We start from the raw sequence: 27919 nt of genomic DNA, 5'->3' as shown, positions 1-27919 counted from the left end.
CCAGATCTTGTATTCAGCTATCTATCCCATGTAGAATTATTCTATAAGGCAGATTCGCGTGGGCAATTTCTTTTGTCACCCGCCGTGGGGTCTTACATGGTAGATGAAAATTGTAATTTCCCAAGGCGAACTCCGTGTCATTAATATATTGATCAATCTACATTACGTCCATTATATCTTCTCGTCATTAATTCGAACCATATCATCTCGTTCATGTTTTCGCCTCCTCTCCAGAGCAATATTGCCAACCCTCCTCTTGAAGTCGCATGTCTCATCCAAGTCATCAACCCCCCTCTCTTCTAGCGTTTAAATCTCGACCTCTTTGTCATCAAGCTTGCGTTCGTTTCCCTTCTTCGTCTTCTCACCAGCATCTTCATCGACGTCGTCATCCTTCTCCTTCTCCTTCTCTTCAATCTCGTCCTCCACCGGCGCCGGCACGGCCATGAAGCTCGCGCAGTCCTTATCGTCCTCCTTCTCCGCATCCTGCGACATGACGTGCTGGGACTGCACCTGCGACTCGGCTGGCGTCTGCTGCTGTCCGGCCTCGTCTGGACGAGTCAAACCGCGGTCCTTGACAAGGAAGCAGCCGAGCAGGCAGAGGGCGATGAAGGGTGCGAGAGTGATGAAGACGGCGCGGCTGGCTTTGGCGTAGGCGTCGTGGATGGCGTCGCTGTCGGCGGCGTCGTAGCGGGAGTAGTCCGGGGTGGCGTAGGTGGAGCGGGCGAGGTCGGCGTGGGAAGCGGGCAGGTTGCGCTTCAGCGTGTTCTGCAGCACGGCGGCAGAGATCGCCAGCCCAAAAGCGCCTCCGAGAGAGCGAAGGAAATTGCGATTGGAGATGACGACAGCACGCTGGGCTTTCGTGGCGTGCGCTTGCATGGCCACTAGCGTTGGCTGGAAGACGAGACCGACGCCGATGCCGTTGAGGCTGCTGATGATGACGATGGCGGCGACGTGCAGCGTGCGCGAGAAGAGCGTCGTCAGCGAGGCGCCGATGGTCCAGATGATGAAGCCGGCCCAGATGACCTCGCCGTAGCGCTTGTAGTGCGAGATGTACAGGCCGGAGAGGATGGATGCAAACGACTGGAAAAAGACGATAGGGATCGTCAGGCACGCGCTGATGAGCGGGGTCCAGTTGCGAACGTTCTGATAGTAAATGGGGAGATAGTAAAGGTAGGAGTAGTAGGTGACGCCGTAGAAGAAGTTTTGGATGATCAATACGGCGACTGGGATGTTCTTGAACAAGCTCACTGGACTCCAATCAGCTTATTTCGAACTGCTGAGAGGATCAGCGGAGGAACTTACATGGCATCATAGGAAGCGGGGCGACCTTCCATTCGACCAATATGAATGACACGGCAAGCACGCCTCCGACAGTGAGCATGGCTATGACCATGGGCGAGTCCCATTCAAAGTAGGAGCCGCCTCCGGAAATCGGAATGAGGATCAAGATGGTGGCCAGGGAACCAGTGAAGACGCCGCAGAAGTCGATTTTGCTGACATTTCCTTTGAAGTCCTCGCTAGGGACGGTGGCCGGGACCATGAACCAGTTGACGACGCAGCAGATTGCGGCCACGGGAGCGATAAACCAGAACAGCGCACGCCAGGTAGCATGCTGCGCAAAAGCAGCGCCTATGAGCGGGCCGACGAGATTGCCAGTGCCAACCATGGCTCCGAGGATACCCTGGTACTTGCCGCGATCTTCGAGGGTAACGACATCACTCACGATCATCATGGACAAACTAAAGGAGTCAGCAGTTGCTGCAGGTGTCGAGGCAGATTGAGCGTACCTCGTGATGCCACCGCCAGCCACACCAGCCAATCCGCGGAAGACGTAGAGCATAGTCGAGTTTACGGCAAAGCCGCACAGCAGGTCACTGACGCACAGCAGCGCCAGGGCAGAGACATAGACCAGTTTGCGGCCAAACAGATCGGACAAACGGCCGTAGAGGACTTGGAAGACAGTGTTGGCGATCAGGTTGGAGGTTCCAGCCCAGCTGATGGTGTTCTCGGCATTGATGTCCTCAGCAATGGAGGGGAGAAGCACGCCGATGCCATTTTGGTCGATGAAGCAAACCAACAAGCTGGCGGCAAGCGTGGAGAACAGAACGATCAGCTCGCGCTTGGGCAGAAGGTTGGTCTGGTCACGGAGGCCGGCCTCAACATCTCTCTGTTTCTGGCGCGCCGGCATTGACACGGTAATAAGGGGGGTGGCGTGTGGTGGACTATGGGACGAACGACAGGTGGACGAAGAAAAGCGTCCCGAGAGACATGGGACCCTAGGCGCAGCTCAGGGACGGGTGAATGGCAGCGGGTTGATTGCAAAAATTTCAGGAAACGGCAGAGTGTGAGAGAGGCGTCACATTAAGACAGAAAGTGCTCGATCGGATCTGGGCTGCCGGGGCAAGAGCCCGGTACCGGTCAAAGGTCAGAGAAGGCTAGCGCACAGCATTGATCGCCCTCGTAAGCATTCTATGGCCGCATCCCCGGCCCCGCGATGCATTGGACCGGTGGATGTGGCGTAAAGCCGAAGCATCTACCGGAGGGAAAAGGCATTTTCCAGCAGCAGCAGCAGCGGCGGCGGCGGCAAACGCAAGCGGCGGCAGAGAGCGAGCACGACGGGCGGTTCGCCACAGGGGCGCTGGCAGCGGGGGACGCGAAGCATTCTGCAGTGATAACATCCATGTCGGTGAAGTGGAGCGGCTGCGGGAAATCTGGCGAGGCAGGTCCGTGGTCCACAGTCGTCGTTTTCGCGCCAGCGCCCGTTCGGGCCTAGCCCATCGCCGGCCGTTGTTCCCCAGGCATTCCCGCCGCCCACTCCCGACTCTCCCAACACCACACGCGGCACACGCTCCTGCTGCTGCCGAACATCGGAGCCCCCGCCAATTGCTCCCAGAGAGCTGCGCTCTTCCGCGTCTTCGCCCTCGCGGTGCCTGCCGGATGTCGAGTCAACGCAAGGAAGCAATGGGCATCGCTGCACGTCCTCACGCCAGTCACGGTTCAGCTTCTGGCTTGCCTCTCGTGGAGCAAACATACGGTCTATCATACCGCTACTCCCGCTCTTCACCTTTTCCTGTAGTGCTCCGCTCCTCACACGCTCTCCTTTCCGCGGACGTACTCCGTCCTCTTCGGTCCTGCCCGCTTTTCCGACAAGCCTGCCGTGCATCTTGACATCTTGCCACCCTCTCGGTACACCCGTACGTCTGGCCCGCTGACGACATGAAGCCCGGCGCTATGTGGCACTTGCCCCCGCTGGAATCGTAGCTATCGTACGGACCAGCAGGAGACCCTCACGCTTCTCTGGAGTAGTAGATCAGTCCGGCACGGGACGTCATCGTTGCACCCTTCTCCTTGAACTCAATTGGGAAGTGCCTGTCCCTGACATCACTTCGCAACTGTACAAAACCCACTCATGGGCTTGCCAATGCCCCACAGATACCGAGTCATAAGCCAACACGGTTACCGCGTTCGATGTTCTGCTCAGTATCCAGTTTGTGTCCTCCATCACTGGATCTCCACCCAGGCATATGCCACTGCTTTCCTCCTCGTAGTTCAGTGCCATATAAATCGCGATTCTAACACCATTCAGCCACTTGTTTCGCCGGATTCCGGTGCACCAATCAGCTATTTCAATTAGTCATGTGGACGTTCTGAACCAGGGAATTGGAGACTTTTCTACATGCATCTCTATTATTGATCATACCAGAACAATCACACTGGGGCAGTCTTTCTATCCCTCACGGCAGGGCGCCATCGGCATTGTAATTCAGGATCAACGATTCGCTGCGCGTGATGGGGAAAGCAGATAGATATCTACATACCCTGCATTAACCCCACAATCAACCCCATGACTCATGAGTGGTGACGTTCTACTGCCCACCTATCGATCTGTTTACCCCTCGGCCTCCCACTTCTGCGCCTCGATAGGTAAGTTGTCCACCAATAGCCGGGCTAGCGCTTACCTCGGTGCGGCGCAGAGACTTGGATCACGTCCGACATCGCACTCGATGCGATGTCGGCTTGCATCCAAAGCGGCAGCTGCTTGTCGGTTTCAGGCTGTATAGTTGGTTAAACTATGCTTGGTGAGCTGCCGAGGCAGAGGAATCGCCTTGGTTCTGTCCAAAATGTCCGTCTTTGGCCGCCCAACCCAAGTGCTGGAAACCCTGTGACAAGCAACGTCGTAGATCATGTCTGCAATTATCTGGGCTTCGCTATCGATGCAAAAGAGAAGGAAGCTTACCAAAGGCTTCTTGGAGTCTTTCATGATTCAGCGGTGGAATTGATGGCAATGCCTGGTGAGGCTTTATACTACGTTGGATTCATTGTTTCGCTTCGATCCCAAATTGTCCTGCACCTCATGGAGCGGTCATTTTCCTCATCTTGGTCTCCTCGCAGTGTTTATTCTTTGAGTTTCGATGGCTGCGAAACTAATGAGTTTGTGTAGACTATGTTCGTCAAGTCGATCTAAAACGGTTTCCATGAGAGAACCTCCACTTTCCAGATGTTGACAGCAACTCACACAGGGCCTGTCCCGGAGATGCAGCTTAAAGGACAAGAGCAGAGGTATCAAGGGCTCGACGCTGCTGCAAGGGAAGACGGTGGTGCGCAAAAGACAGCATCGCCGTGAAAGATGTCCACATGCTTCTGGGCACTGATTTTTTCAAAAGCTACGTTCCGGAATGTGTACCCTGCCAAAGCGACCAGCACAGACAACTGGTGTGAAACAGCACACTAACGCTACTGTGGTTACACGGGTGCTCGAAGCGAGGGCCGAGGTGGTTGGCAATGCCGTTTGCGTCACAGTGCGACATCTCACTCAGCTGCCACAGGTCCAGTAGAGAACCCATTCGCACGAGGTTACAGCAACGGTAGAAGCTCGAGTGGAGGCGGTGTTCTTGTGGCACTTGGAGAAGTTGACGTGTCGATCGGTGCAGATCAAGGTGGAAGCATCAGAATCCCTGCCTGAAGCCCACGTTTGGACTGATAACTTATATAGGTGAGAAGGACGAATGTTCAGCCACATGTTGCTAACTCGTACCAGAATGCGGCAGCAATAGACCCACAAACGACCATTTGGGTCTGATGACGAGAACAGTATGCGATAACGCACTCTTACTTTGCTGGAATGTACAATATCGATGATCGAGGCTTTGCTGACCCTGCATCTGGAAATATTCCGAAGTATTCGGCGACGCTCTCCAGTCGAGATGCCCCCAAGGACCTTGCTGGTCTCAGAGTCGGCATCATATCTGAATCTTTGACCGGCACCGTCTTGGACCCACGTGAAAAGTCCACCTTACTCCAAGCTGCCGGGTCTCTCAAGCAGCTGGGTGCGACGGTCTCGGAGGTGTCGATCACGTTGCACAAAAAGGGCCCCGCAATCTGGACCGGCATCAGCAAAGTCGGCGGCTTCCTCGGCAAGAACACTGGGCCTTTCGGCCGGCGCGGTCAGCAACTACTTGAATGGTGCGTACGTAGCCAAAGCGTTCCGGCAGCTGCTTGGCAAGACGACCAACCTGTCTTGTATGCTTCGCGATCCGTATGACGCCGCGCTCAATGGGCACGACATTCTCATCACCCCAACACTATCGTACATCACAACAAGTCACTCGGGCAGATTGCGAAGCAGGTCGGGCTCACAAGCAACACTTGGCATGCTGGAGGTCCAGGAAGGTCTTCTCAAAGGGACGGACTGGCACAAAATTGCTTGTGGGCCTGCAGATTGGGGGGAAGTGGTGGGCGGAGGAATCGGTTTACCGTGTTGCTTACGCCTGGAAATCGGCGAATCCAAACTGGAAGAGCCTGTATATTGCTTTTCATACAATCGATTGAACACTTTGATTCCTACGGGCAACAGAAGAAACCACCCGCCTGCATCTGCCTAACACAGACACAACATCATCATATTCATATAGGTAGTTGAACACCAGATCCGGACGTAAATGTCCGCATTGAGACCTTGCATTTACGTCCGGGTTTTGGATCCAACTGCCTATGTAGGAAGTCTTTTGTGGCCCGCTGTGTTGCCGTGTTGGGAGAGGCTTGCGGCTTGGCTCGGGCCGGCTTACTCACCTTCGGCCCCAAGCTGACGCCCGAACCCGAACGCCCCATACTTCATCCGGCACCGGCTGAAGCTCAGCTCCCAGCTAAATACCTCCACGGAACGTCAATGGATGTGCAAGAGCCAGGAACAACGGGCAACCCAAGGCAGGGGAACAAAAAGACCTCCCGCAAGGCCCGCAGAGAGATCCGCCAAAAGGCCAAAAACATCCAAGCCGTCGTCGCCATCGCCTTTGCCGCCGTCGTCGTCATCCTCGCAGCCATGGCATCGCCGGCCGTCTCCACGCTGAACAAGCGCCTCTTCAACCCGGCCACCTACTCACGCATCCAGCACGTCTGGTTCGGCGACCTCCCCAGCTCCGCCACCATCGCGTCCTTCGACATAGCCAAGAAATGGTTCGGCGCGGGCTCTCCGGAGGACAAAGCCGCCTTCGACAACACCTGCACCACCGCCTTCCGCGACGCCCTCGTCTCCGTCGGCCCCAAGGCCTACCCCATTCCGTCGCTCGACAGCCCCGGCAACTCCAGCTATGCCGCCGAGCTGTCGCACGCCCCGACCGTCGCGGCGCCCTTCGCGGCAGCCCTCACTGACGCCGCCAACGAGAAGGAGGGCGGCAGCAGCGACATCCGCGCGCGCGAGGAGGGCGCGGCCGACGCGGCGCTCAGCCTGATCCTACTGCTGGACCAGATGTCGCGCAACATCTTCCGGGACGACCAGAAGCTGGTTTACGGCCATTACGACCGCCTGTCGCGCAGCCTGCTGCGGCACGTGCTGGCCACCAGCCCCCGCGCCGACCTGCACCCCAAGTTCCGCGCGAAGCCCGTCTTCCGGCTGTGGTTCTACATGCCGCTGATGCACTCGGAGTTCTTGGAGGACCATCGCAGGTACGAGGCGCTGGTGGGCGAGTTCCTGGCCGAGTTGGAGGCGCGCGGGGACAAGGAGGCCGAGGAGTATGTGAGGGAGAGTCTCAAGTTTGGGGAGAAGCACAAGAGCATCATCGAGAAGTTTGGGAGGTACCCGTATAGAAATGAGATCATGGGCAGGAAAACGACCAAGGAGGAGAGCGAGTGGCTGGAGGCCGGTGGTGAGACCTTTGGGACCAAATAGATGTCACGTAGTGTGTAGATAGATCCCATGGAAGGCTGCTGTTCAATGGTCCTGTCTCCAGACAGAACATGGCTCGTCTCGAGCGCGGTACATGCACCCGGTCGGTTGAAAACCGCGGAGGGAGGAAGGTCGGGAGTGCCCGATAGATGGTCGGCTATTGCCGGAACAAGCAACCAGATCGATCTTTGATAACATCGAACAGCGGTGGTCAGTTTGACGTAAGTTGAGGCTGAGTTTCTTCACATGCACGAAGCAATGGTCACATGGCTCTTATCATGTTGGCTCGAGACGTATCCACCACGATGGACGAAGCGTCGCCGAGTCGCACGGACTGGGACGGGCGAATAGCTCGCACTCAACGTCAAAAAGTCGGTCAGCATACGGGCCGCAGAATAGGGGCTGCTCGGGCTGTTGCGGCAGAAGAGAGGACGGCGATGGATGTCCAGGCCGTGGGCGCCCTTGCGATAGCTTGCCGTTGAGGCTCCCGGCGAGGCAGCAGGCCGGAACGGGAATGGGGCGTTTTCCGTGTGATGCCGGACGCCCACTTTACTTGTCGCGCCGGCCAATGGCAGGGAGAGGCCCTCACATACCCTGTAGATGAAACCCTTCGGAACGTGAGGTGGAAAGGCAAGGGCAACGTTCCACCCGGAATGAGGTGCAGCAAGGGCTCATGGCAATCTCAAGGCAGCGCGTCAGACCCTTCTTTTGCGGGAGAATGCGACGGTGATCGAGGGCGGGGCTGCCGGGTGGAATTAGCTGCCCGCCTGCCGCCGCCCTCGCTGCGCCGCCGCTGCTGGAAATCTCCCGGCGGGCCTTGCGCCCCATCCTATCGATTGCTACCCGCGTAAGATAACGAACCTAATCGCCCGCGGCAACCGGTCAAGCAGCCACGCTCCGCTTGCGCGCGCACATGTCTTAGGCCGTAGACGGGTTCCTGGAGCCTCGTCTACCACGTTGGCCGTCCAGCGTGGCGCGTTCAAGCCTCCTGAGCGCCGTGCGCGCGCTGCCATCGTGGTCTGGGAGCACGCGTGACGTCGGCCTGACTCGCGGGTGCAGGTCAGCCTTGCGATAAGCTCCCACGGCGGACACGCTCGCTGCGGCGGCGCGAGCCTTGAGGCGGGCGCTATCCTGCCGCGGCCCCTCCGCGCTCACTTCGCGTGGTATGCGCTCTCGTCCGGCGTTTTTGTACCTCCCTGCCTTTGGATGGTACCTTGACGTCCGCCGCCCCTCTGCTAGCAATATCCAGGACCCAGGACCCAGCCTGCGCGCGCCCAACGCGCGACCGCTCGCCCGCCGTGCGCGTCGTCGTTCCTGACAGCAGCGCGCAGCGCGCAGCGCGAGCTGGACCAAGGGCCGTGAGCGAAGGGCGGGACCGCGGCGGTCGTCGCGCAGCAGCTTCCCCGCGCGCAGGCCTGATCAGTGAGCGAGCGGCGAGGGCAGCGAGCTCCAGACGGGCGGGATCGGCGCCAAACCGGCCCAAACGAGCGAGCTAGCTTCGTTGGCAGCAAGGGCCTGCCCGCTCTCCATTGGCCGGCGCAACGGCCTACCCCCAGCCACGCCTTTTCACGCCAATGGACCATGCGGTGTCACTGCCGCCGAGCGCTGCGAGAGGGAGGGCGAGGGGTTGGACGATCGCCGCGGGCGCTCCCAGAGATACCGCACTCGCAACCGCTGCCACCATCTCCTCCACAACCACCACCCGGCTCCCAGCCCACCAACCGCCCAGGCACCGTTGTCCAATGTCTCGTAGGGCTGTCCGTAATACTGCGATTCAGGATTGCGACACGCTCTACCCCTACGCTAAATCAGCCGCTCTACCACCAAGTCACCGGACCCGCTCCGCTGCAACGCCCAGACGACCCCATCGCCGTCGCCCTCCCGCTCGCACCACCCACCACGCACCCCAATTCGCATCCCCCAACAACCAGCGCGCATGCTTTACGAACGCGGCAGTATGACTGCCCTCAAAAGTGAGGACCTGGAGGATCTTCTGGCTAGCCGACCATCGCTGGCCGGCTCCATCGACGACTGCTACGATCTGGACGCCGCGCATCATCGCGCGAGCCGGTCGCCTTTCTTCGGCATCCCCTCCACCCACTCAGGCTTTCGCTCCGAGGAGTCGGAGACCGAGGAGACGGACAGCGCCGGCCCGTGGTCGCCGCCCGCCTGGCGCAAAGCCGGTAGCGGTTGGTACCGACACCACCACCAACATCTGTCGCCCGATAGCCCGTCGCGATCGCGCGAGACCAGTCCACCATACGAGAGTGCCGGCGAAGGCGACGCGTTCATGCCGGCGAACGTGCCGCTGCCCATGAGTCCGCTGAAACAGACGCCGCGCACCAGCCCCGAGCGCGACCTCCCGTGGGATGCGCGCGTCAAGAAAGAGAAGGACCAGTACACTGAGGAGACGCCACACCGTGCGCTGGCGCCTCGCGACCGGGAGAAGAGCAAAGATGGCTCTGCGCCGCCGCAGCAGGGTCTCTCGGCGACGGCGGCCGCGCATGCCAACAACTGTATGTATGGGGCGCGCAACGCCCAATCGCATGCGCTAAATGCAGCAGATATCCGTCTCGCGCTGCGCGCCGAAGTGCAGCACCGCACCGAGCCTTACGAGGCTGCGTATTCGTGGCTGAGCGACAACTTCTCGATGGTTGCCAAGTCCCGGACGTCGACTCTGATTTCCGTTCTTGTGGGTCTATTGTCAATTTTCAGTCTGCGCCTCCTCCTGCAGCCGCCGTCGGCGGGCCACGTTCCGGATCTCGTGAAGGTTGCGGGCCTCGCCAAGGCGTTCGAGCCGTTCATCTACTACAGCGAAAATGGAGTGTCGCAAATAGGAGACTTGCAAGAGACGGGAGTCGCGGTTTGGGATCTAGGAGAAAGCGTGCGTCTGACAAACATGACCTCGGCGCCGATTATAGTTAAGGAGCTCGACGAGCTGAGCGAAAGCCTGAAAACCCTCTCGGTAGAATTGACCAAGTTCTTTGCAAACGTGGACGGGGATGTCGATAGGTATATTAGTCGCACAGTCTGGCTGAGTCCAAGGCCGGTGACGCTGACACTAAGTAGTATCCTCATAGTCATGGACTGGGCGAAGCGCGAGCTGGCGCATATCCAGACGGTTCCCGACAGTTCGCTGTCGTCAGTCTTCGGCAATATGCATCGATTCTTGAGCCGAGTGGGCCTTCTCGAAACGTCGTCTGGCGCACCCACGGCGGTCGGAAAGGTCGTCAAGGAGCTGTTCGGCCAGACAAGCCCCCAGCGCACCAAGGCAACCCTGCAACGAACATTCAATGAATTCCTTAACGTGCTCGAGGAGAGTATTAACAACGAACTCACTGCCTCCACTGCCCTGTTCAGCCTGTACGAATCAATTGATCGCCAGTTCCTCAATCTCCAACGCACCGTGCTTCGCGAAACAGATCAGCAGGAGCGCGAGGAAGGCGATCTGCTGTCGAGTCTGTGGACACGCCTCATGGGCGCCAATGCCTCTCGCTTGCGCAAGTACGAGAAGAACCGACAGCTCCTGGCCTCCCTACGCGCCCGCACCCTGCTCAATAAAGGTGCGCTCGGTGACCATCGCGCCAAGCTGCAGCAGCTCAAGAGCAATCTCGAGATGCTCAGGAAACGGCTGATCAGCCCGCTGCTGCGGAGCAACGAGTCGAGCACGCTTGCGATCGAAGACCAGATCAGAGGCCTCGATGGCACCTACGAGTACCTCCACGGCGTCCGGGAACGACAGAAGACCAAGGTGATGGGTCTCCTCTACGGACCGAGCGAAAGAATCCTCGTGATTGAAGGCAACTCCTCATAACTCAAAGCGGCGCCACGGTGCAACAGTACGGCGTTCTTGCAGCATTTGCAGTGGCGCACGGAGTAACGGAAAGAGGAGTTCTTTGGTCTCTGGTATCCCTTTCCTTTCTTCGGATGGGAGTTTTCTTTCGGGTTGCTTTGCTGCCGGGGCAATGGCGTTCTCGATTCTTGTTTTGGCGCACTGGAAAACATTCTTCCCTCTCTTGTCGTCTTTGCGTCTTCTGGCATCGGGTCTCGGGCGGGGATATTCTTCTGCATGAGCGGCATACGGAGTGCTCTTCTTGAACGACATTCTTATGGGCTACTGTGATGCTGTAACGCACTTTTGTCAGCATAGACGCTGTAGAAACGAAATTCACCATCTGCCATTCCACTGCAGTGCTGCCAGGGTATGTAGATGTGAGGGGTGAGATGGCGTGAAGGAGGGATGCCTGGGGCAGGGTTTTCCGCCCGCCTGCGGAAGATCGAATCGCCGACGCGCCATCGATCGCGGGCAGACATCCCAAACTTCGAGCTCCAGATCTGCCGCTCTCTCACGACACCGCCCACCATGCCTCCGAGACTCAGTTTGCTTCCGGCTTCGAGATCGCTCGCCTTCCGCCCAAGGCCTGCTGCGCCTCAATGGCGCGCCGTTGCCGCCCCGCGCGCGGGCAGAAGATGTTACGCCGACGACGCAACCGACAAAGATCTACCTGAGTCGCAGGACAAGAAGGGACCGAACACCGACACCCTACCCCACGTTACCGAAGAAGCGGCAGCTATGGCGAAGATGCGAAAGATGCCTCCCCCGGAGATGGAGCAAGGAACCCCGGTCGACGAGGTACGTGGGAATGCGGCGTTGGCGTTGAGCAGGACACACTCCGCGCTGGAAGCGATTGGCGAGGCAGAATGTCTGGCTAATACTCTACGCAGTACGTCAAAAACGACAAGGAGGCACAGAAGCACCTCCCAAAGGTCATGCGGGACAGCCTCAAGAATTCGTCAGGACCGAAGGGCAGCCGCTCTTATTCGACCTCCGCCGTTCGCCGCCAGGAACAGATGGAAATGACTCCGGAGCCGGTCTCCACAGAATTGACCGCTGAGGGTGTGAAATTCGGTCTCGTGCCTTTCCCTATGCCCGCGGAGAACAGACTCAAGAGTCGCTACGACCCGGTTGTCGAGCAGGTGACGAATCTTCTCATGCAGCATGGCAAGAAGAGTGTCGCGCAACGTGTACGTCTCGCCCACGAATAGATATATTGCTGTGTTCCGACGACAGCCCCCACCAATAAATAAACTGCCGTGTTCCGACAATAAAGTCGCTGACCTTTATCTCCTTGAACAACAGAACATGGCGCTCATCCTCAACCACCTCCGCACCTCTCCGCCCCCGACCATCAGCCCGCAGCGACCCCTCCTCCCCGGCTCCCCGCCACCGTCCCACCTTCCCCTCAACCCCGTCCTCTACCTCACCCTCGCCATCGACTCGGTCGCGCCGCTCATGCGCATCCGTTCCCAGCGCGGCGCCGCCGGCGGTGGCGTGGCGCTACAGATCCCGGTGCCGCTGGGCCTGCGGCAGCGGCGGCGCAAGTCCGTCGAGTGGATCCTCGAGTCGGCGAGCAAGCGGCGCAACACGACCAGCGGCAAGGGCGCCTTCGCTATGCGCTTCGCCAACGAGCTCATCGCGGTGGTACAGGGCACCAGCTCCGTGTGGCTGAAGCGAGATGGTGTGCACAAGGTCGCCATCGGAGCAAGAGCGAACTTGTCCGTGTCTAAGGTCAGGAGATAGGCTTCAGGCACGCATGAAAAGGCTTGGCTGAAATGAGGAGGGAAAACGTATGGCGGGGTGATGAGCGGAAGGTCACACTGGTTTGATGAAACGGCTGGTCTTTGTTAAAATTGCTGGAGTGGAGCGTACGTCGGCTCTCATAGCATGTTGGCGGGTAGGTAATCGCTCGCTGCTGTGTACTATTTTGGATGCAAAATGATTGCTTTGAACGTGGTTGAACAGAATTTAGTTGAAATAATCGATAAGTGATCTGTTCACCCCGTGGGAATAGTCGTCCTGAATGTTGTTGGGTTTTCAAGTCCAGAAAAGTCTGCCCAATTACTGCGTGGCTTGCCCTTCAGTCAGAATCTAGCACTCTTCTGATGACATTGTCTATGAAGAATTCATTCCGTGTGTAATGTTTACAATCGCACATGATTCGCTGTGGCTAACTAGCACAATATTTAATCTTCCATGCTTTCCAAAAAGACACGAGATCGACTCACGAGATATTGCGACCAAAAAACGTCTAGACAATACCGTTTCCGGCCGTTTCCGATGTTCCCGTCTTGGTATCCATCCCTAATTAGTCTAGAATTCGGGCACGGGTTGATGTACTGTGCAGGTTCGCGCTATGGAGGCTTTTCCGGGACGCACCCCATTAGCCCGCCTTCAGTGCTTCCAGGCGGATGCCCCGCGATTTGGTTGTTCAATGTCCGGTTTTTATGCTGGCCTCGACTTATGAGCGTCAGAGAGACGTCTAGATAAGATGTTTAACCACCAAAGTAGTCGAGTCGAGTGTATTTAGTAAGGTATAATTGCGAAGAATTTGTAGTAAACAGACAGTTGAAGCCGATATGGACGCAGGGCATGTATTCCGAAATAAGCATCCAGACAAAAGCTTCAAGAACCTTGACCTTGTTACCTCGTAAAACATCACCTCCGTAGGAAGTAGAGGACACTACCCCAGCAGGTTATAGAAGAATCGGGCCCTATAAGCTCCATTGACGACGCTACTACCACACATTTGCGCGTATTTAAGGCTCACATTAGGTATGGTGCAATATCTTTGAGAGGATTCGGGTAGGCCCAATTATTTTGTCACCTGCTGTGCTACCAACAAGTAGACGTAGACTTCAGGGTTATACCAGCGCCCGTCCTTTCCGCTTCGCACGGCGTGCGTTCCTTCCTTTTCCAGCCAAAGCTGACAGCGCCGTCACAGTCGAGTGCGTGAAACGCGAGCGAGTTTTCACACCGTCTCAGTTGTTTCTTGCCGTCCATACCGTGTTTGATTGTGAACGCTCGGGTTTCTGTGTCCTGCGGGTGATGGTTCGATGGTCGGGAGTGGTATCACTGATGGATCCACGGTTAGTCGAACGTACCGTCGCCCGTGATGGCTACGCTTTGCGTTGAAGGTGTTGCTATGCGTATGCGGAAGCGTAAGATCGCTGATGGTGTAACGGATGTGCGGAAGCATCTATTAAGTCCCTTGATCTGCTGGCGGATTATGATCCTGGTGCAGCCGGAGGCGTCGCCGAACCCGGTGGAAGTGTTGCCTGGTGGTTAGGGTCCTTTTGTGTGTTCTTTTGCTTTTCAGCTACCATACGTCGAGCCCAGAGACTGAGGTGAACAAAGTGCTATTCGTAGTTTTGAAAAGGTAGAAAGATCTTTGCCAGCGGGCTGTACCAAGTTATGCGATGCACAGGTTATACGATATCCAATCAGAAAACGATCGGGATGTCCTCCGGCGTGCTGTTGATTGTCCCATGGAATAATATCACCCTGACAGATCACTTCAACCGAGGAAATACCAGTTGGATATCTCATCGAATCTGTGCATCGCATAACTGGGCCCAGGACGTTGGCCTCCGAGACCTGATCACAGTGGCCTTCATTGTCGCATCGCTAATCATTTGCGCCTTCTCCTTACCATCGAGATGTTGAGAATTGCATCTTCGATTGGCAAGGACCAAAGACCTTAATCTGGAAGTCGGTGTAGGGGAAGGGTCCAAACACGGCCGAGGAAGGGCTTTGACGCAATAGTGACCAGCCCCCAACGTGTAGCATACGTCAGACTCACAGGGATCCATCAGATCCTGGGGTACATAGTCCCCATCACCGTGCTATGCGGCTCTGATCTCGCGTAGATGAAGCCGTGGGAGTGAGAGTTCGGGCAGGTGTAGCGGGAACTATTTCGTCATGTGTCTGGGATTGCGCCCACTCGCGATTAAATCGGACCGGAGGCGGACTCGACACGGGCAATTGGAGGTTGGAAAGTCGCATTTCATCAGAGATGGCAGATCTGGTGCAGACCCTGTTTCGGCGGCTCGCCGAGGTCAGAGTGACGTTGATTTAGAGGACTCCACAAGGCTGACGTGCTGCGCATCCACAGATCCTGGAACAACCTGCGGCTGCACGGGGCCAGGGCTAGGGAATCATGATCCAACAGATGTGGAGCCGACTTCGCCCGAAACACTGGAAGAGCGCAAAAGCTTGACTTCAGTGATCCTCGGCGCTTTCCCCCTGCCGGCAGCCGGATTGTGCGCCTTCGCTAGCGATGACGTAGCGCCGCGGAGCTATGGCCTCCCTTCGCATCTCCGCATTCTGCGCGGCTGCCGGCTGCCGCAACCTGGTAGGCAACGTCACAGTTATCCAACTCCGCTGTCTTGGCCGTTAAGATCGCACGCCGTTTTACTTCTTCCTTCTCACCGTTGCTGCTGGCTGCGAAGGAACCACGCCTCACACACTGTCGCCGTTGTCCATCCGCTGACCGCCGTGAACATCCTTTCCGTGAACTGCTTACCCGCCATAGCTTGATTGGTCTACGGCAGTTCTTCTTCGCAATGCTGCGCACCCCCGCTTCGCGCGCGATCCTGCGCTCGCTGAGCGCTGCCAATGCGCGCACGTCGCTCAATGCTGTTGGCAACAAGCCTGTCCTCGCCTCTAGACTGTGCACGCTGAGCAACGGCAAGCGCCCGCAAAGCGCAGCTACCGCGGCGCAGAGGCCCCTGTCGGCAGCGCTGATGCAGCGCCAGCGATATGCATCAACCCAATGGGACAAGCCGGACACCAAGGCAGAGCAAGAAGTCGCACAGCAGAAGCTCAAGCCTGAACCTGAGCTGGTGTCGACGACATCGTCAATCCACCCCGTGTTTGGCGAGGTCGGCACGCCGGAGCCAGAGAAGGAACAGGACATGATGAAGGGCATCAAGCAGGATGTGGTACGTACAACACCAGAGGAAAGTTTATATAGGAGCATGGGCTAACATGTACCAGGCAACTGTCAAAGAAACCTTCTCCCTCACCGAAGTCCCGCGGCAGGCATACGTTCTCGGCCTGGCGGGCGTCCTTCCCTACCTGGGGACATCCCTATCGACCGTCGCATGTGCCTACGAGGTTAACCATGCGGCAGCGGGCGCCAGCACGTTCCTGTCCCAGCACACTGCAGAGACGCTTCTGCACATCCTCGAGCCGCTGCAGGTCGGCTACGGAGCAGTGGTAGGTAATCTCCTGTTCTTCTCCGAGACACCACGCTGATGCCCGAATTAGATCATCTCCTTTCTCGGAGCGATCCATTGGGGGCTCGAATGGGCCGGCTATGGGGGCTACCAGGGCTACCGACGATATGCCATTGGTGTTGCGGCACCCGCGGTCGCGTGGCCGACGATCCTTCTCCCGGTCGAGTACGCGCTGATTGCGCAGTTCATGGCGTTCAACTTCCTGTACTATGCGGATACGCGCGCGACGGTCCGCGGGTGGACGCCACCGTGGTATGGCACGTATCGGTTCGTGCTGACCTTCATCGTCGGCGCCAGCATTGTGGTCAGCCTCATCGGCAGGGGCCAGATAGTGGAGAATGTCGGCAAGCTGCCAAACCCTGTTGATCGCGTGATGCAGCTCAGGGAGGGTGCGGAGGAGGCGCTGGAGAAGGAGGAGGGGGCACGGAGGGCGGCAGTCGTGGCTCGTGAGGAGGGAGACAGCGACGTGCAGATCCCCGGTGGGGATGTCGAGATCAAGTCGGGTCTGTGAGGGGAAGGTGATGGACTGTTGGGAGATGCTGCTTAGCTGGCACAGGGTGTTCTGGGCGTCTTGGCGCAATTTTTAGGCAATTTTTAGGCAATTTTTAGGCAATGCGGAGGCCCGCGCTGTGGGAGGCGTGGCCGGTACGAGAGGGCCGATATCGTGGGGCAGGGGTGCGCTGCGACGTGTCGTTGGGAGCCGCATGGAGCAGTGGGATGGGGACGGGGCATGCGCGGTTGGGGAGCGCGATCTGGAAGCGGCGGGGGCACAACGGACATGCAGTTTGGCGAGTTTTCGATAGTTTGGCAGCTTCTCGCCCTTCGGCGAAATTTCTAATAATGCCACCTGGGCTTCTGCTCATCTTCCAGACCCGTTTTTCTGTCCGCATGCTTGGTTTTTTATGGGCCGGCAGCTTGCGCGGTTCGCATCCGCAGCCCGCCGCTCCGCGTGCCTGGATCGTCGGCAAACCTGCCACAGCTCGCAGCCCCACCGGGTAGGCGCTGCGCGGCGGCCGGTACGGGGTGTGCTAGGGCGAGTCGCTAGGACGTGGCAGGCAGCGCCGAGCCTCCTGCGAGCGTTGGGGATCGCTGGATCGAGCAGTGGCAGCCCAGAGGCCGCCGCGCTGGCGCAGGGGGGCCGCGATCCGGGTGGCGGCTGGACGGGGGCTGTGATATCAGGTCCGTGGGGTGGGCCGCGCGCTTGGTGTTCACGTGCGGCGGCGGCCGTGCAATGAGATTTCCTCTCGCCCCTCATTTTCCGCGCCGCGCCCCGCAACCCCGAGCCAAGCGCAGCTCAGCTGGGAGCCCCGCTGGAGACGCGCCTGGGCTCTAACATCATAGCAACGCACAGCAGCCATCGCCGCCAGCGGCTGACGCACAATCCACCGGCCCTGGCCTTTTTCTTGCTGACAACGCCGCGCTGGCTCTCCCAATTTCCTCCTGTCTCCTTCCTCTGGCACTGAAAAGGCCGCCGGCTCGCTCGCACTTTCTTCTCCATCATCCCGTATACCCTCTCCCATTTGCCTCCCAAAACAGATACCCGGCGTCCGCACCTCCCTATTTCCTGCGCCGCCTCTCGCAACTCCGAAATCGCCCGCACCTGCACGCGCACCCCCAACGCTGCTTCCTATTTTTCCGTCTCACGCCCACCCTAGCCGCCACAGAGCGTGGACCTCGGAAGAACTCATCCCTATCACGAAATCTCCATAAAGCCGCCCACCTCTCGCCGCGGCCACAACCCCATCCCACCTCCGCCTCGCGCTCCTACAGCACCCTCACCCTCACCCCCACACCCTCCACACACATACCAGCAACAATGGCCGCCGCCGTGGTCAGCGACAAGGATCTGCCGACGGTCGAGGATGCCTCGAACCCCCCTATGGACAAGGCCGGCACCGAGATCAAGGCACGACGAGGCAGCATGCGCATGCCGCGCAGCCAGAGCTACGAGAAGCGCATGGAGAAGTTCTTCATCGGGTCCATTGATCAGGGCACCACGAGCTCGCGTTTCATCATCTTCGACGGCACCGGCACCCCGGTCGCGATGCACCAGATCGAGTTTACGCAGAAGTACCCGGAATCTGGGTAAGTCAAACCTGATCCAATCGTTTTTTTCCGCATTTGGCGACCTTCTCCAACTTTTTTTTCTTCGAAGCTCGGAGAAAGTCTGGAGCGAGGTTGTTTTGTGGGGCCGTCAGGGGGACTGAGCGCTAACATGTGATGGCTTGTGCAGGTGGCACGAACACGACCCGTGGGAGCTCGTGCAGACTGTCAAGGAGTGCATCGACGAAGCGACCAAGAAATTTGTGAAGTTAGGACACAATGTCGAGGACATTAAGGCTGTTGGAATCACCAACCAGAGAGAAACGGTTCTGGTGTGGGATGCTGAGACCGGCGAGCCCCTGCACAACGCCATCGCCTGGCCCGACACCCGCGTCAAGAACCTGGTGCGTGAGTTCAAGGCCAAGGAGGGTTCCGATGCGCTGCCTGAGCTTTGCGGCCTGCCGCTGTCGACCTACCCTTCGGCCGTCAAGCTTGTCTGGCTGGTGCGCAACGTGCCCGCGGTGAAGCAGGCCTACGATGCAGGCAAGCTTGCCTTTGGCACCGTCGACACGTGGCTGCTGTACAACCTGAACGGCGGTAAGGAAAACAACGTGTTTGTGACTGATGCCACCAATGCCTCTCGTACCATGTTCATGAACCTGTGGACGCGCGAGTACGACGACATGCTGTTTGAGTTCTTCGAGCTCGAGAGAAGCAAGCTCCACGTCCCCAAGATTGTCCCCTCGTCCTGCGCAACAGCCTTCGGCTGCCTTAGAGATGGCCCGCTCAAAGGCATCAAGATTGCCGGTTGCTTGGGTGACCAGTCCGCTGCGCTCGTCGGCCAGCAAGGCTTCAACCCGGGCAGCGCAAAGAACACCTACGGCACCGGCTGCTTCTTGCTGTACAACGTCGGCGAGACCCCCGTCATCTCGAAACACGGCCTGTTGGCTACCGTCGCATACGACTTCGGGCGTGCGAAGAAGCCCGTCTACGCGCTGGAGGGTAGTATCGCTGTGGCCGGGTCTGGTGTGAAGTTCCTTATGAACAACCTGGGCTTCATCCGTGATTCGGACAAGGTCGGCGAGCTGGCCGCGAGTGTGGAGAACAACGGCGGTACCGTCTTCGTCACCGCTTTCTCCGGGCTGTTCGCGCCGTACTGGATCGACGATGCCAAGGGAACCATCTTCGGCATCACGCAGCACACCCAGCGTGGACACATCGCGAGAGCCACCCTCGAGGCGACTTGCTTCCAGACCAAGGCCATTCTCGACGCCATGGAGAAGGACAGTGGGCACAAGCTCGAGGAGCTGGCCGTGGATGGTGGTATGAGCAAGTCTGAGCTCTGCATGCAGGTAAGTCAAACCCATCAGCTCGTGCGATCTGATCAGTTACTAATTCGACTCTCGACAGACTCAAGCCAACATCATCGGCATCTCTGTCAACCGGCCCTCGATGCGCGAGACCACTGCTCTCGGCGCGGCCATCGCAGCAGGCTTCGCGGTCGACATCTGGAAGGAGTTCGACGAGCTGAAGGACATCAACCAAAAAGATCGTGTCATCTTCGAGCCCAACATCACCAAGGACGAGAGCGCCAAGATGTTCAAGAAGTGGAGCCGCGCCGTCGAGATGTGTCGCGGCTGGCTAGACACCGACGAGAACGGCCAGGACTTCTAGACGCCTCGCACCGGTAAAGAAAAAAAAAAAAAGATTCGAAAAATTCAAGAGATAGTGCGCGGTTTAGAGGCAAACGGTGTACGCATGGTTGTTTAACGCGGTCATGATGATGAGCATTGCACTATGGTTCGCATCATCGGCATTTCCTATTATCATTGTTTCTTTTCGCGGGGAATGCGATGGCGGTCGTCATTCGGCGAGGTGTTGTTGGTCTATTGGGATCGATCATTTTTCTACGCAGATACCTCACTTCCATTTTCTTTCCAACATGTAGCTCTTCTCTTGTAATCCCAAAAAAATAGTCAAATTCAAAATCAAATCCAAAAAAAGAGAAGAAAGAAACCTCGAGAAACGAGGAATGACTCGCGAGTGATGCTTGAAAGCGAAATCCGCTCGGATTGCTCGGTCGAGCATTTCCATGCTGGAGGGTTGGCAAAAATTCCACCATCCAAAAGGCTTACGCGGTTTCGGATGGCCGAAGGAAGCAAGTCCGTGGCGTTCCCCCCGGCCGTTCCGTCCATGGTCTGCTGACCGGGCCACGGAGAGATAAAGAAAAAAAGTTATCTGGCGGTGTGTAGGATTGCGGATGGGCTGACACTTGCAGAAAGTGGAGAGGGCATGGTTTCGTGGCGAAAGAAAGGGAAGGGAGGGGGTGATTGGAACAGCAATGCTTACGCCGCCGCTGGCCAGTGCGTTTGGATGAACAGCAATGCCCAACAGCAATACCCCGGCCGGTTGAGTTTAGCTTGCAGCTTGCGGACGGGCGGGAGCATGCTTCCCCGTGTCTGGGGGGTGTGGAGCAAGGGTGGAAAACAGCTTTGCCGGGGCTCTACCGAGCTCTGCCGCTCCAAGTGGCAGCCAGTAGTAGGCTGTCGAAGTAGGAAATTATTAACAAGCGGGCTCGTGCGTGCCGGGTTTTGCGACAGCATCATGGCCCAATCTACCTCGGATGAAACACGAAGCCTCGCGCTTGCAAACAGGTTGGAGGTAATGTCATCACACCTTCCATTGCTTCTGGCGCTTTTCATCTGACCTGCCTCATCCGGCGTAAGGCCACGAGTTCGCTGGGAGGGGGAGGAGAGAGGCGCCACCATTTTGCTCGAGCGCTTGGCTGAAACATGCGGATCACAACAAGGCTGGCGTCAGATAGACAAAAGAAAACCAGTGCCGAGTCAGGCAGAGGTCCGGTGGGCTATCATCATCATACGCACTTCTGAGACGTGCCTCTGGAGGGTGTTCTTCACATATTATCCGCATTCGCTCAAGATCAGCGCGGCGCACGTGGTGGCGCGCAGACCATGGTACTTTTGGCAATGGGCCCGGTGCGGGGAGGAGGGAAGGCGACGCGGCCGGGCGGTTTCTGGGAGCTGGAGGGAGCTGGAGGGAGGGCGGGAGAGGAAGGCGGCGGCGCGGGCCTCGAGAACGGGGCGGCGACGGCGCAGGCACCGCTGCGGGGAACTTGGGCATGAAGGCGGCGGACACAGCCTCAACGAGGATCGTCGTCGAAACAGCCTTCAGCGAGAGCCGCAGGCGAGGCGACGTTGGCGAGCTCGGACGTGGACGATGCGCGGCGTGGGGCGAGCCTCGGCTGGCTTGCTCCAGCGCCAGCGCCAGCTCCAGCTCCAGCTCCAGCTCCAGCGCCAGCGCCAGCGTGCAGTGCAGCGGCATCGCAGGCACGGCATTGGCAATGCGCTTGCCGGGGGCGCGCGACGTCTCCTGAAGAGGCCACGGCCTCAAGAGGCTCAGCGTCGCGCGGGACCAAATTTGAGTTCAACGCTCCTGCGCGTCAACCTTCTTCGCATGGATCGCCTCGCAGCGCTCGCCCAACACCGACCACGCCATCTCATTACACCACCGGATCTCCGCGACACCAGACATGGCAGCCGAGGGGCCATGCGCCATCTGATCGGTTTCAGGAGAACGCAGATGCGATCGCTGCCTTGCTCGTGGCCGCCCAACCCGTATCAGCCGGCACCCACCACGCCAGCTGAGGGCTCCCGACGCCTTCCGCGCGCCTGTACAGAGCATGGCGCGCGCAGGGAGCGTCGCCATCGCCATGTTCGCCCTCGCAGCCAAGCCGCGCGTGCTCGTATCCGACGCGGCCGTGGACCTGCGCCCATCACAAGACCAGCTGCCAGGGCGCCGACTCGCGCCTGCGCGGATCTCCAGCGCCCAAGAGCGCTGCCAGCTGCGCAGGCCGCTTCCGCACAGCCCTGGTCCCGGCGTCGCTCCTGAGAGGCCGTCGGCCAGCGCCTCGTCAGTGGCCGCGAGCCGAGCTGGAGCGCTGATCAGATTGCCTCCTTAGGCATCAACCACCAGCCGATCCCCAGCAGCAGTCGGCTGCCGGTGTCGGGCTCGCGATCCAGCGCGCTGGCCCAGCTGCCGTGCTGCAACGACCGGCAGACGGCAGCTCGTCTGCTTGTGCTGCTCGGGTGCCTACAGTAGCCCCAGCCGGCCCGCACAAGGCCGGTCCGCCATCTCATCTCGTCCTCAGCCACGCTCCCCTGCCCGAGCGTCCCGGCCTCCGTGCGCCTGTGGCCGAATCGACGGCGCCGGAGCACACCAGCTGCCCATACCGCGAGCCGTGTCGTCCAGACTACGCCCAAGGTCAAAATCAGCTGTTTGCCGTCCGCGTCCTGGCCCCGCCGGGAACAAAACTCAGATCCATGCTCTAGGGCTGCTGGGAGGGGCCGGCCTTGACTCGAAACTTGCCACGGCCTCCGGCACGCTCGCTGGCCCTGCACCGGTCCGCAGCAGCTGCCATGCACCAAAACGTTCTTGGCACGCCGCTGTTTGGCTCCCGCCGTCTGCCGGAGGCACACCCGCTTCCTTCGTAACGGGCGCCATTGCTGCGCCGGACGTAGTTGCCTGCCCTGCTTCAGGCCCAACCCTGGCCTCTCCCGGCTGCTGACGCAGCAATTGCAAATCACTCGCTGCTCGACCCCGGGGCAAATCATCGCCTGCAGCACTGCGTCAGAGAGTCAGGCACCGGTCTTTCCTGATCCCTAAATGAGCCAGCCAACGGGAAACATGGATGGGCGCCGGTTCACGCCCGCGTTCCGGAGCGCAAGACGTTGGCTCTCTCCAGGGGAACTCTCTCCTACACCCGCCAATAGCCCGGTGCTCTTAGGGCTGTTGCTAGCGCTGCCTCTCCCGCTCCATGATGCTTCACGCCGTTAAGCTGACGGTTAGCGTGACGGCTTTGAAATTCACATAACTTTACACGCATGCGCATCGTTTCCGCTTCAGTCTATTCCCAATGTCCTAGCGGTTTTGACTTCTCGCAGTTTCTCGGCCGTGCCTGTTCATCTAGCTTCATCGCACAAACCACCCGATTCCACCCATCGCTTCCTCCCAAGCCCCCAGCTCATCTGCTCCCAAACTGCCGCCACCCCTCCCTCTACCCCTCCCCCGCTGTAACAGCTAGCACGAGTGTGACACGGCGGGCTTCCGCGAACCGGCCGGTTCTGAGCCTGACCTGTGCTTGGCGCCACCTTTTCTGCACCGGCTCGATTGGCCTGCTCCCCGTCAACGTCTTTGACCTCTGTGTTCCGGGTTATGCGATACCACAAGCTTTCGGACTCCGCATGAGGGATTCTGGAAGCCGAACCATACACTCGATGAGGCTGGCGCTGCGAGCGCCCTGGCATCTCCGGCATCCGTCCCAGAAGCGCTCGCACACCCGAGCACTTCGCCGGGCATATCTGCAGCGACACAAGGCTGAACGCACTGGCCGCCTCACCTACGCATAACCACGCCATCGGCCGGCCTGACCAAAATTTCCACGGGTGGCCAAGCCAGTGCGGTGGCCCAGGCCCTGAGGTAGGAAAAGATCGAACGGATACTAGCGTCATCCTTGAAGCCTGGACCACCATTGACCATCACATCAGATCCCCCAGGTCGAGCCCCTTCCAGCCCTGTGCCCTGTAAGGTGTACGCACCCGCGGCAAGGGTTGTGGAAGCTCAAAGCTTGCATGGTTCCCACCTGCCGCTAGCACAAGAGTTCCATGACCAGCATCCGAGCCAGGTTCATACATCATCTTCGTCATAAATCGTATACCCTGCACCTGCCCTCTGCCCTCAGCCCGCCGCCACTGCGCCCTGCGCTTCACCTCCCTGCCCTTCCTGCTACCTGATACCTGTTACCTGGCTTGAGACGGCCTTTCCCTGCAGCACACTAGCCTACGGGTCTTCCAGAGAAAAGGCCGAATCCTTTGACATCCGACGGCCCCCGACGGCTGCTCCCGTGCTGGTGTGGGAGCGAAACCCAAATCTCAAGGCACGACTGTACGTACATACATAAGCCCTCCCGTCCTGCACTGGGCTTTATTGATCCGTCGAGACAAGAGCCTCCGGTCAGCCCTCCAGGATCACTTGCGCCGCGCCCGCCTGCTGCCGCCATCGAAGCCACTACCGGATTCGGCCTCTCAGCTGAAGAAAGACGCCCGCCTACGTGCTGCTCCCCCGAACGCCTCTACGGTCCCCGGCCACAGTCCAAGGCCTGCCTGCTGTTGCCCGATAACGGCTTGCGCCCGGGAACAGGTCGATCTCGCTCAGCCCACAGCCGCAGCTCTCGCCACTCATCCTCCCTTACCTACCATGTGTGACTATACGCAGGTTCACTACAAGTGCTCGCATCTGCGCTTTACCGTACGGGCCTGGTGCATCAAGTACCAGGAAACGCATCGAAGGTGTCCGGCCAATGTGGTCGCCATGTGAGTGATTGTCCACCCTGCATGCCACACCCGCGCCGCCGTCTCTTCACGCAGGTGCCATGCCACGCAAGCAACCCCACAGATCTCCCGTACAGCCACATGCACAATGACCGGGTGACGTTGCTGATTTTTGCGTTTCCCGCCGCAGAGAGTACCGTTTGGACGAGCTATGCGGTGAGCAGCAACCCCGATTTGCTCTGTGAGAGAAGGCGCACGGCAGCTGATACGTCACTTTTTGGTAGGCGACTGCCGGAACAAGAGCAGCCAAGCGCGGACAGCAGTCGGCAGGCCCGCTGCAGCACATGTGTAGATCTGCCCGCGCGTCCCAAGGCGAGACGGACAGTTACGGCCGACGAAACGATGCATTCGAATTCACATCCTGGAAGCGAGCGCATTACTATACCATGACGATCCGAAGTGCCTCCCATTGGCGAATGGCAGGCTCCGCTGTTGCAAGTGGCTCTGGGCGGCCGGTTCTGGGGCCGAGAGGCGTTCTCCTTGGGCTTCTTTTGTTTTTCGTTTGGGTCCACATTTCCTATGGAATTCTCTTCCGCATTTCCTTACGCCTGCAATCCTATCCTCCCGGGCTCCCGTGGTGGGGGCGGAGCCCCTCCGAGCGTCACACATTTGGTCGTTGGACTCCCGTCCTCTTGGGCAAGCCGGTGACGCACCATCTCACTCGTTGGAGTTGGAGGCAGGTACGCTGCCAACATCATGTCACATAGCGCAAGCAAAGCAAGAGCAGGGATGGGCCAGCCCTACCAGCCCTCCCTGTTTCCTCGGAACCTCCTTCCGCCCGACCCCTGCTTTGACGCTTTCCAGAAGCCCTCTATTGCAACTGACAAACAGGGGTACACAGATGCTGCGAGAAATGCCCGAGGATCGAAAGCGGGAAGAATACGACTGCTCACAAAACGGCACGGTTTGTAGGAGCAGAGAGACCACGATCCGCCTCACGCATACAACCCCACCGCGTTACGTCCGCTTTTCACGGAACGGTTCCATCGTCAAGCGCTCCCGCTGCCCCCTGGTCGCTTGCTAATGCAGGCCCGGCAGCGGCTGGGTTGAGGGATCATCCCTTCGGCTCCTCAGATGGCCGTGAACGGCTAGGGCGTGCAGCTAACGCAACGCATCGCATACACAACGGCCGCCCAAGTACGACGACGGGTGTTGGTAAAGCCATGGAGCGTCCCTTTAGCCGGAGCAGGAGACAGTGTGCGCCTTGCCGGGGCAGGATGCGGTGGCGCGCAAGGGCTGGCCGCCCCCAGTCTCCGATTTGCTGCGCGGAGTGGCTGGGCAGATTGTGGCGACTTGCTTTAAGAGCGGCCAACATTAGGATCTTGCCCTGTTCGGCCGCGTTGTTTCGCCTGAGGTGATGGCTCTCCCTGCTTGGCTGCCCCGATGTGCTCACGCGCGTCCAGGGAAACGGGGGTCGGCTTGCGGGCGAGCAGGCGCGTACCTTGTTTGCATTGGACTGGTCCCACACCGCACCCCGAGCTACACGTCTCCCGTCTTCCCCTCTCCATGCGCGCGTTAGTCTCGCATACATGAACATACGTTACAGAAGCACACCGCCTCGAGGCTGTGGCCGCTGGCCTGACGGTTCGTAGGCCAAGCGCCACGCGTCTACAAGTACATGTTTGTTGTCCAGCTCACCCACTGTGCAACCAACCCTTCGACCCGCCGATCTCGGCGTGGATCCCCCGCTAGCGGGAGATCTGGTGTTGCCGTTACTGCATGCCCTTTGCTGTCCTCGCCGAGCATGGTGGCGTATTTCTTTTCCACCCCTTCTCATTTGTCCGTCCGCTGATCATGATGTGCACATGCATCCATGGGCACCTGCAAGCATCCGCTGCCTTGTTGCGCTTCGCAGCCGCGAGGGCGAGTTGCGGGCGGATGACGGCAGCGGCCGTTTCAGCTTCCCGTGCACCGCCCTTTCACGCTGTAGTTGGACATCCAAAGGATGACGATGGCAAGCGTCAATGGAGGACTATCCCAAAGCCATGGCCTTTACCAACGGCAAGACCACATGCTCGCCTCCCCTCCCCGACCTCTTTGGAAGGTGACTTTCCTCAATATCTCCACCCACAGCTGCATGGAGACCTAAAGGATGGCAAGACACGGCACTGGAGGTACGGAAACGGCTTTGCCGTAAGGCTTCCTGCAGCATCTCTGTATCACCGTCGTACGTACCGTGTCCCCGTCCCGCTCCCCTCACCTTTCGACCAGCAGAGTGTGCTACCGAGCGCGCCATTTTTGCTTGCTCTTTCTTGCTCTTTTCTTTTTTTCTTTCTTCTCTCTTCCCCTCTGTCTTCTTTGGTGCACACCGACTGTTTGAAAAGCTGGGTCCACGGTAGGCGATGACGGGGACAGGTCAAGGTTGCATGTGGCACGCATTGTGTCGTTACTCTAGTGAGCATGTGGATCGACGTCGGAAGTTACCACACACGTTCTAGAGTATTCATCGTCGAGCACACACTACTTCTACAGGCCCCAGAAACTCGGTCAGTCCAGCTCCTTCTAGGCCTGTTTGCTGTTCTCGGCCTCTGCGTTCAGTTGCCATCCGCATCTTATGCCTCCAGTAGCCATCTCTTCAATACATCTTTCGATCTCCGCTTTCCCATCCCATCCCTTGACGTTTGTGTGTAGCGTGGTACACGGGGACACGGCGGACATCTCCGCCTCCTCTAGTTTTGTTTCTGCTCCCCGCATCGCGACACACGGTGAAGTCAGAGACAATGTCGAGCCCTACCACTCCTGTATCATGTTGGACATGGATGCTCCTTCCGCACCAGCGCGCAAGCAGGAACGACGGCATCTATTCCCTTTCGACTGAACGCGCGAACTCTCTCACCGACAGTTCTGCAAATGGGACAGTCAAAAAAGAAGGATGTCGTCCGCAATCCATCCGGAAGCCGGAAGCCGGGTGGTGGCAGCATGGTTAGGTGCATGCATGCACGCGTAGGCGCATGCACCACTGGTCCTATGCGCGCAATACGTGCATCATCATCATCATCGCCATCGCCATCGACATCGATCATCCTGTCCCGGCCTTGCTCGCTTTCCCACCCGCCCGGTTTTTTCACAGCCACCGCTTCTTCTCCTACTTCGCCGGTGTTAACCGAATACGAATGCGTCTAGGATTGTGCGAGGCGTGAAAGGTGCCTGCGTGCATCACCATGCCCTTCAATGCACGAAGACTCGATGATCGTAATTTGGTAGGAAAAGACTTTCTTGTTCATGTTTT

At 58.6% G+C, this 27919-nt stretch overlaps 7 protein-coding genes across 7 annotated transcripts; 6 read left to right on the top strand and 1 right to left on the bottom strand.

The window, feature by feature from the left end:
- Positions 1-306: 306 nt before the first annotated feature.
- Positions 307-2188, bottom strand: SLS55_008902 (uncharacterized protein; the record flags this gene model as incomplete). Its single annotated transcript, XM_066780307.1, has 3 exons — positions 307-1247; positions 1303-1739; positions 1788-2188. The coding sequence occupies 3 exons, from the start codon at positions 2186-2188 to the stop codon at positions 307-309; spliced, it is 1779 nt and encodes a 592-aa protein (XP_066629536.1).
- Positions 2189-6166: 3978 nt separating this feature from the next.
- Positions 6167-7165, top strand: SLS55_008901 (uncharacterized protein; the record flags this gene model as incomplete). The annotated part of the gene is made up of 1 exon (XM_066780306.1): positions 6167-7165. One exon carries the CDS (start codon positions 6167-6169, stop codon positions 7163-7165), a length of 999 nt encoding a protein of 332 aa, XP_066629535.1.
- Positions 7166-9098: 1933 nt separating this feature from the next.
- On the top strand, positions 9099-10976 carry SLS55_008900 (uncharacterized protein; the record flags this gene model as incomplete). Its single annotated transcript, XM_066780305.1, has 1 exon — positions 9099-10976. The coding sequence occupies one exon, from the start codon at positions 9099-9101 to the stop codon at positions 10974-10976; it is 1878 nt and encodes a 625-aa protein (XP_066629534.1).
- Positions 10977-11525: 549 nt separating this feature from the next.
- On the top strand, positions 11526-12208 carry SLS55_008899 (uncharacterized protein; the record flags this gene model as incomplete). Its single annotated transcript, XM_066780304.1, has 2 exons — positions 11526-11795; positions 11888-12208. 2 exons carry the CDS (start codon positions 11526-11528, stop codon positions 12206-12208), a joined length of 591 nt encoding a protein of 196 aa, XP_066629533.1.
- Positions 12209-12305: 97 nt separating this feature from the next.
- On the top strand, positions 12306-12743 carry SLS55_008898 (mitochondrial 37S ribosomal uS7m domain-containing protein; the record flags this gene model as incomplete). The annotated part of the gene is made up of 1 exon (XM_066780303.1): positions 12306-12743. One exon carries the CDS (start codon positions 12306-12308, stop codon positions 12741-12743), a length of 438 nt encoding a protein of 145 aa, XP_066629532.1.
- Positions 12744-15565: 2822 nt separating this feature from the next.
- On the top strand, positions 15566-16751 carry SLS55_008897 (uncharacterized protein; the record flags this gene model as incomplete). The annotated part of the gene is made up of 3 exons (XM_066780302.1): positions 15566-15943; positions 15999-16220; positions 16272-16751. 3 exons carry the CDS (start codon positions 15566-15568, stop codon positions 16749-16751), a joined length of 1080 nt encoding a protein of 359 aa, XP_066629531.1.
- A 1305-nt stretch (positions 16752-18056) lies between these two features.
- On the top strand, positions 18057-19957 carry GUT1_2 (Glycerol kinase; the record flags this gene model as incomplete). The annotated part of the gene is made up of 3 exons (XM_066780301.1): positions 18057-18325; positions 18474-19635; positions 19694-19957. The coding sequence occupies 3 exons, from the start codon at positions 18057-18059 to the stop codon at positions 19955-19957; spliced, it is 1695 nt and encodes a 564-aa protein (XP_066629530.1).
- Positions 19958-27919: the final 7962 nt, after the last annotated feature.

This window comes from Diplodia seriata (assembly GCF_021436955.1).
Source record: "Diplodia seriata strain FDS-637 chromosome Unknown scaffold_9, whole genome shotgun sequence".
NCBI classification, from domain to species: Eukaryota; Fungi; Ascomycota; class Dothideomycetes; order Botryosphaeriales; family Botryosphaeriaceae; genus Diplodia; species Diplodia seriata.
The sequence above is the reverse complement of the archived record's forward strand: the minus strand, read 5'-3'. Positions and strand labels throughout refer to the sequence as shown.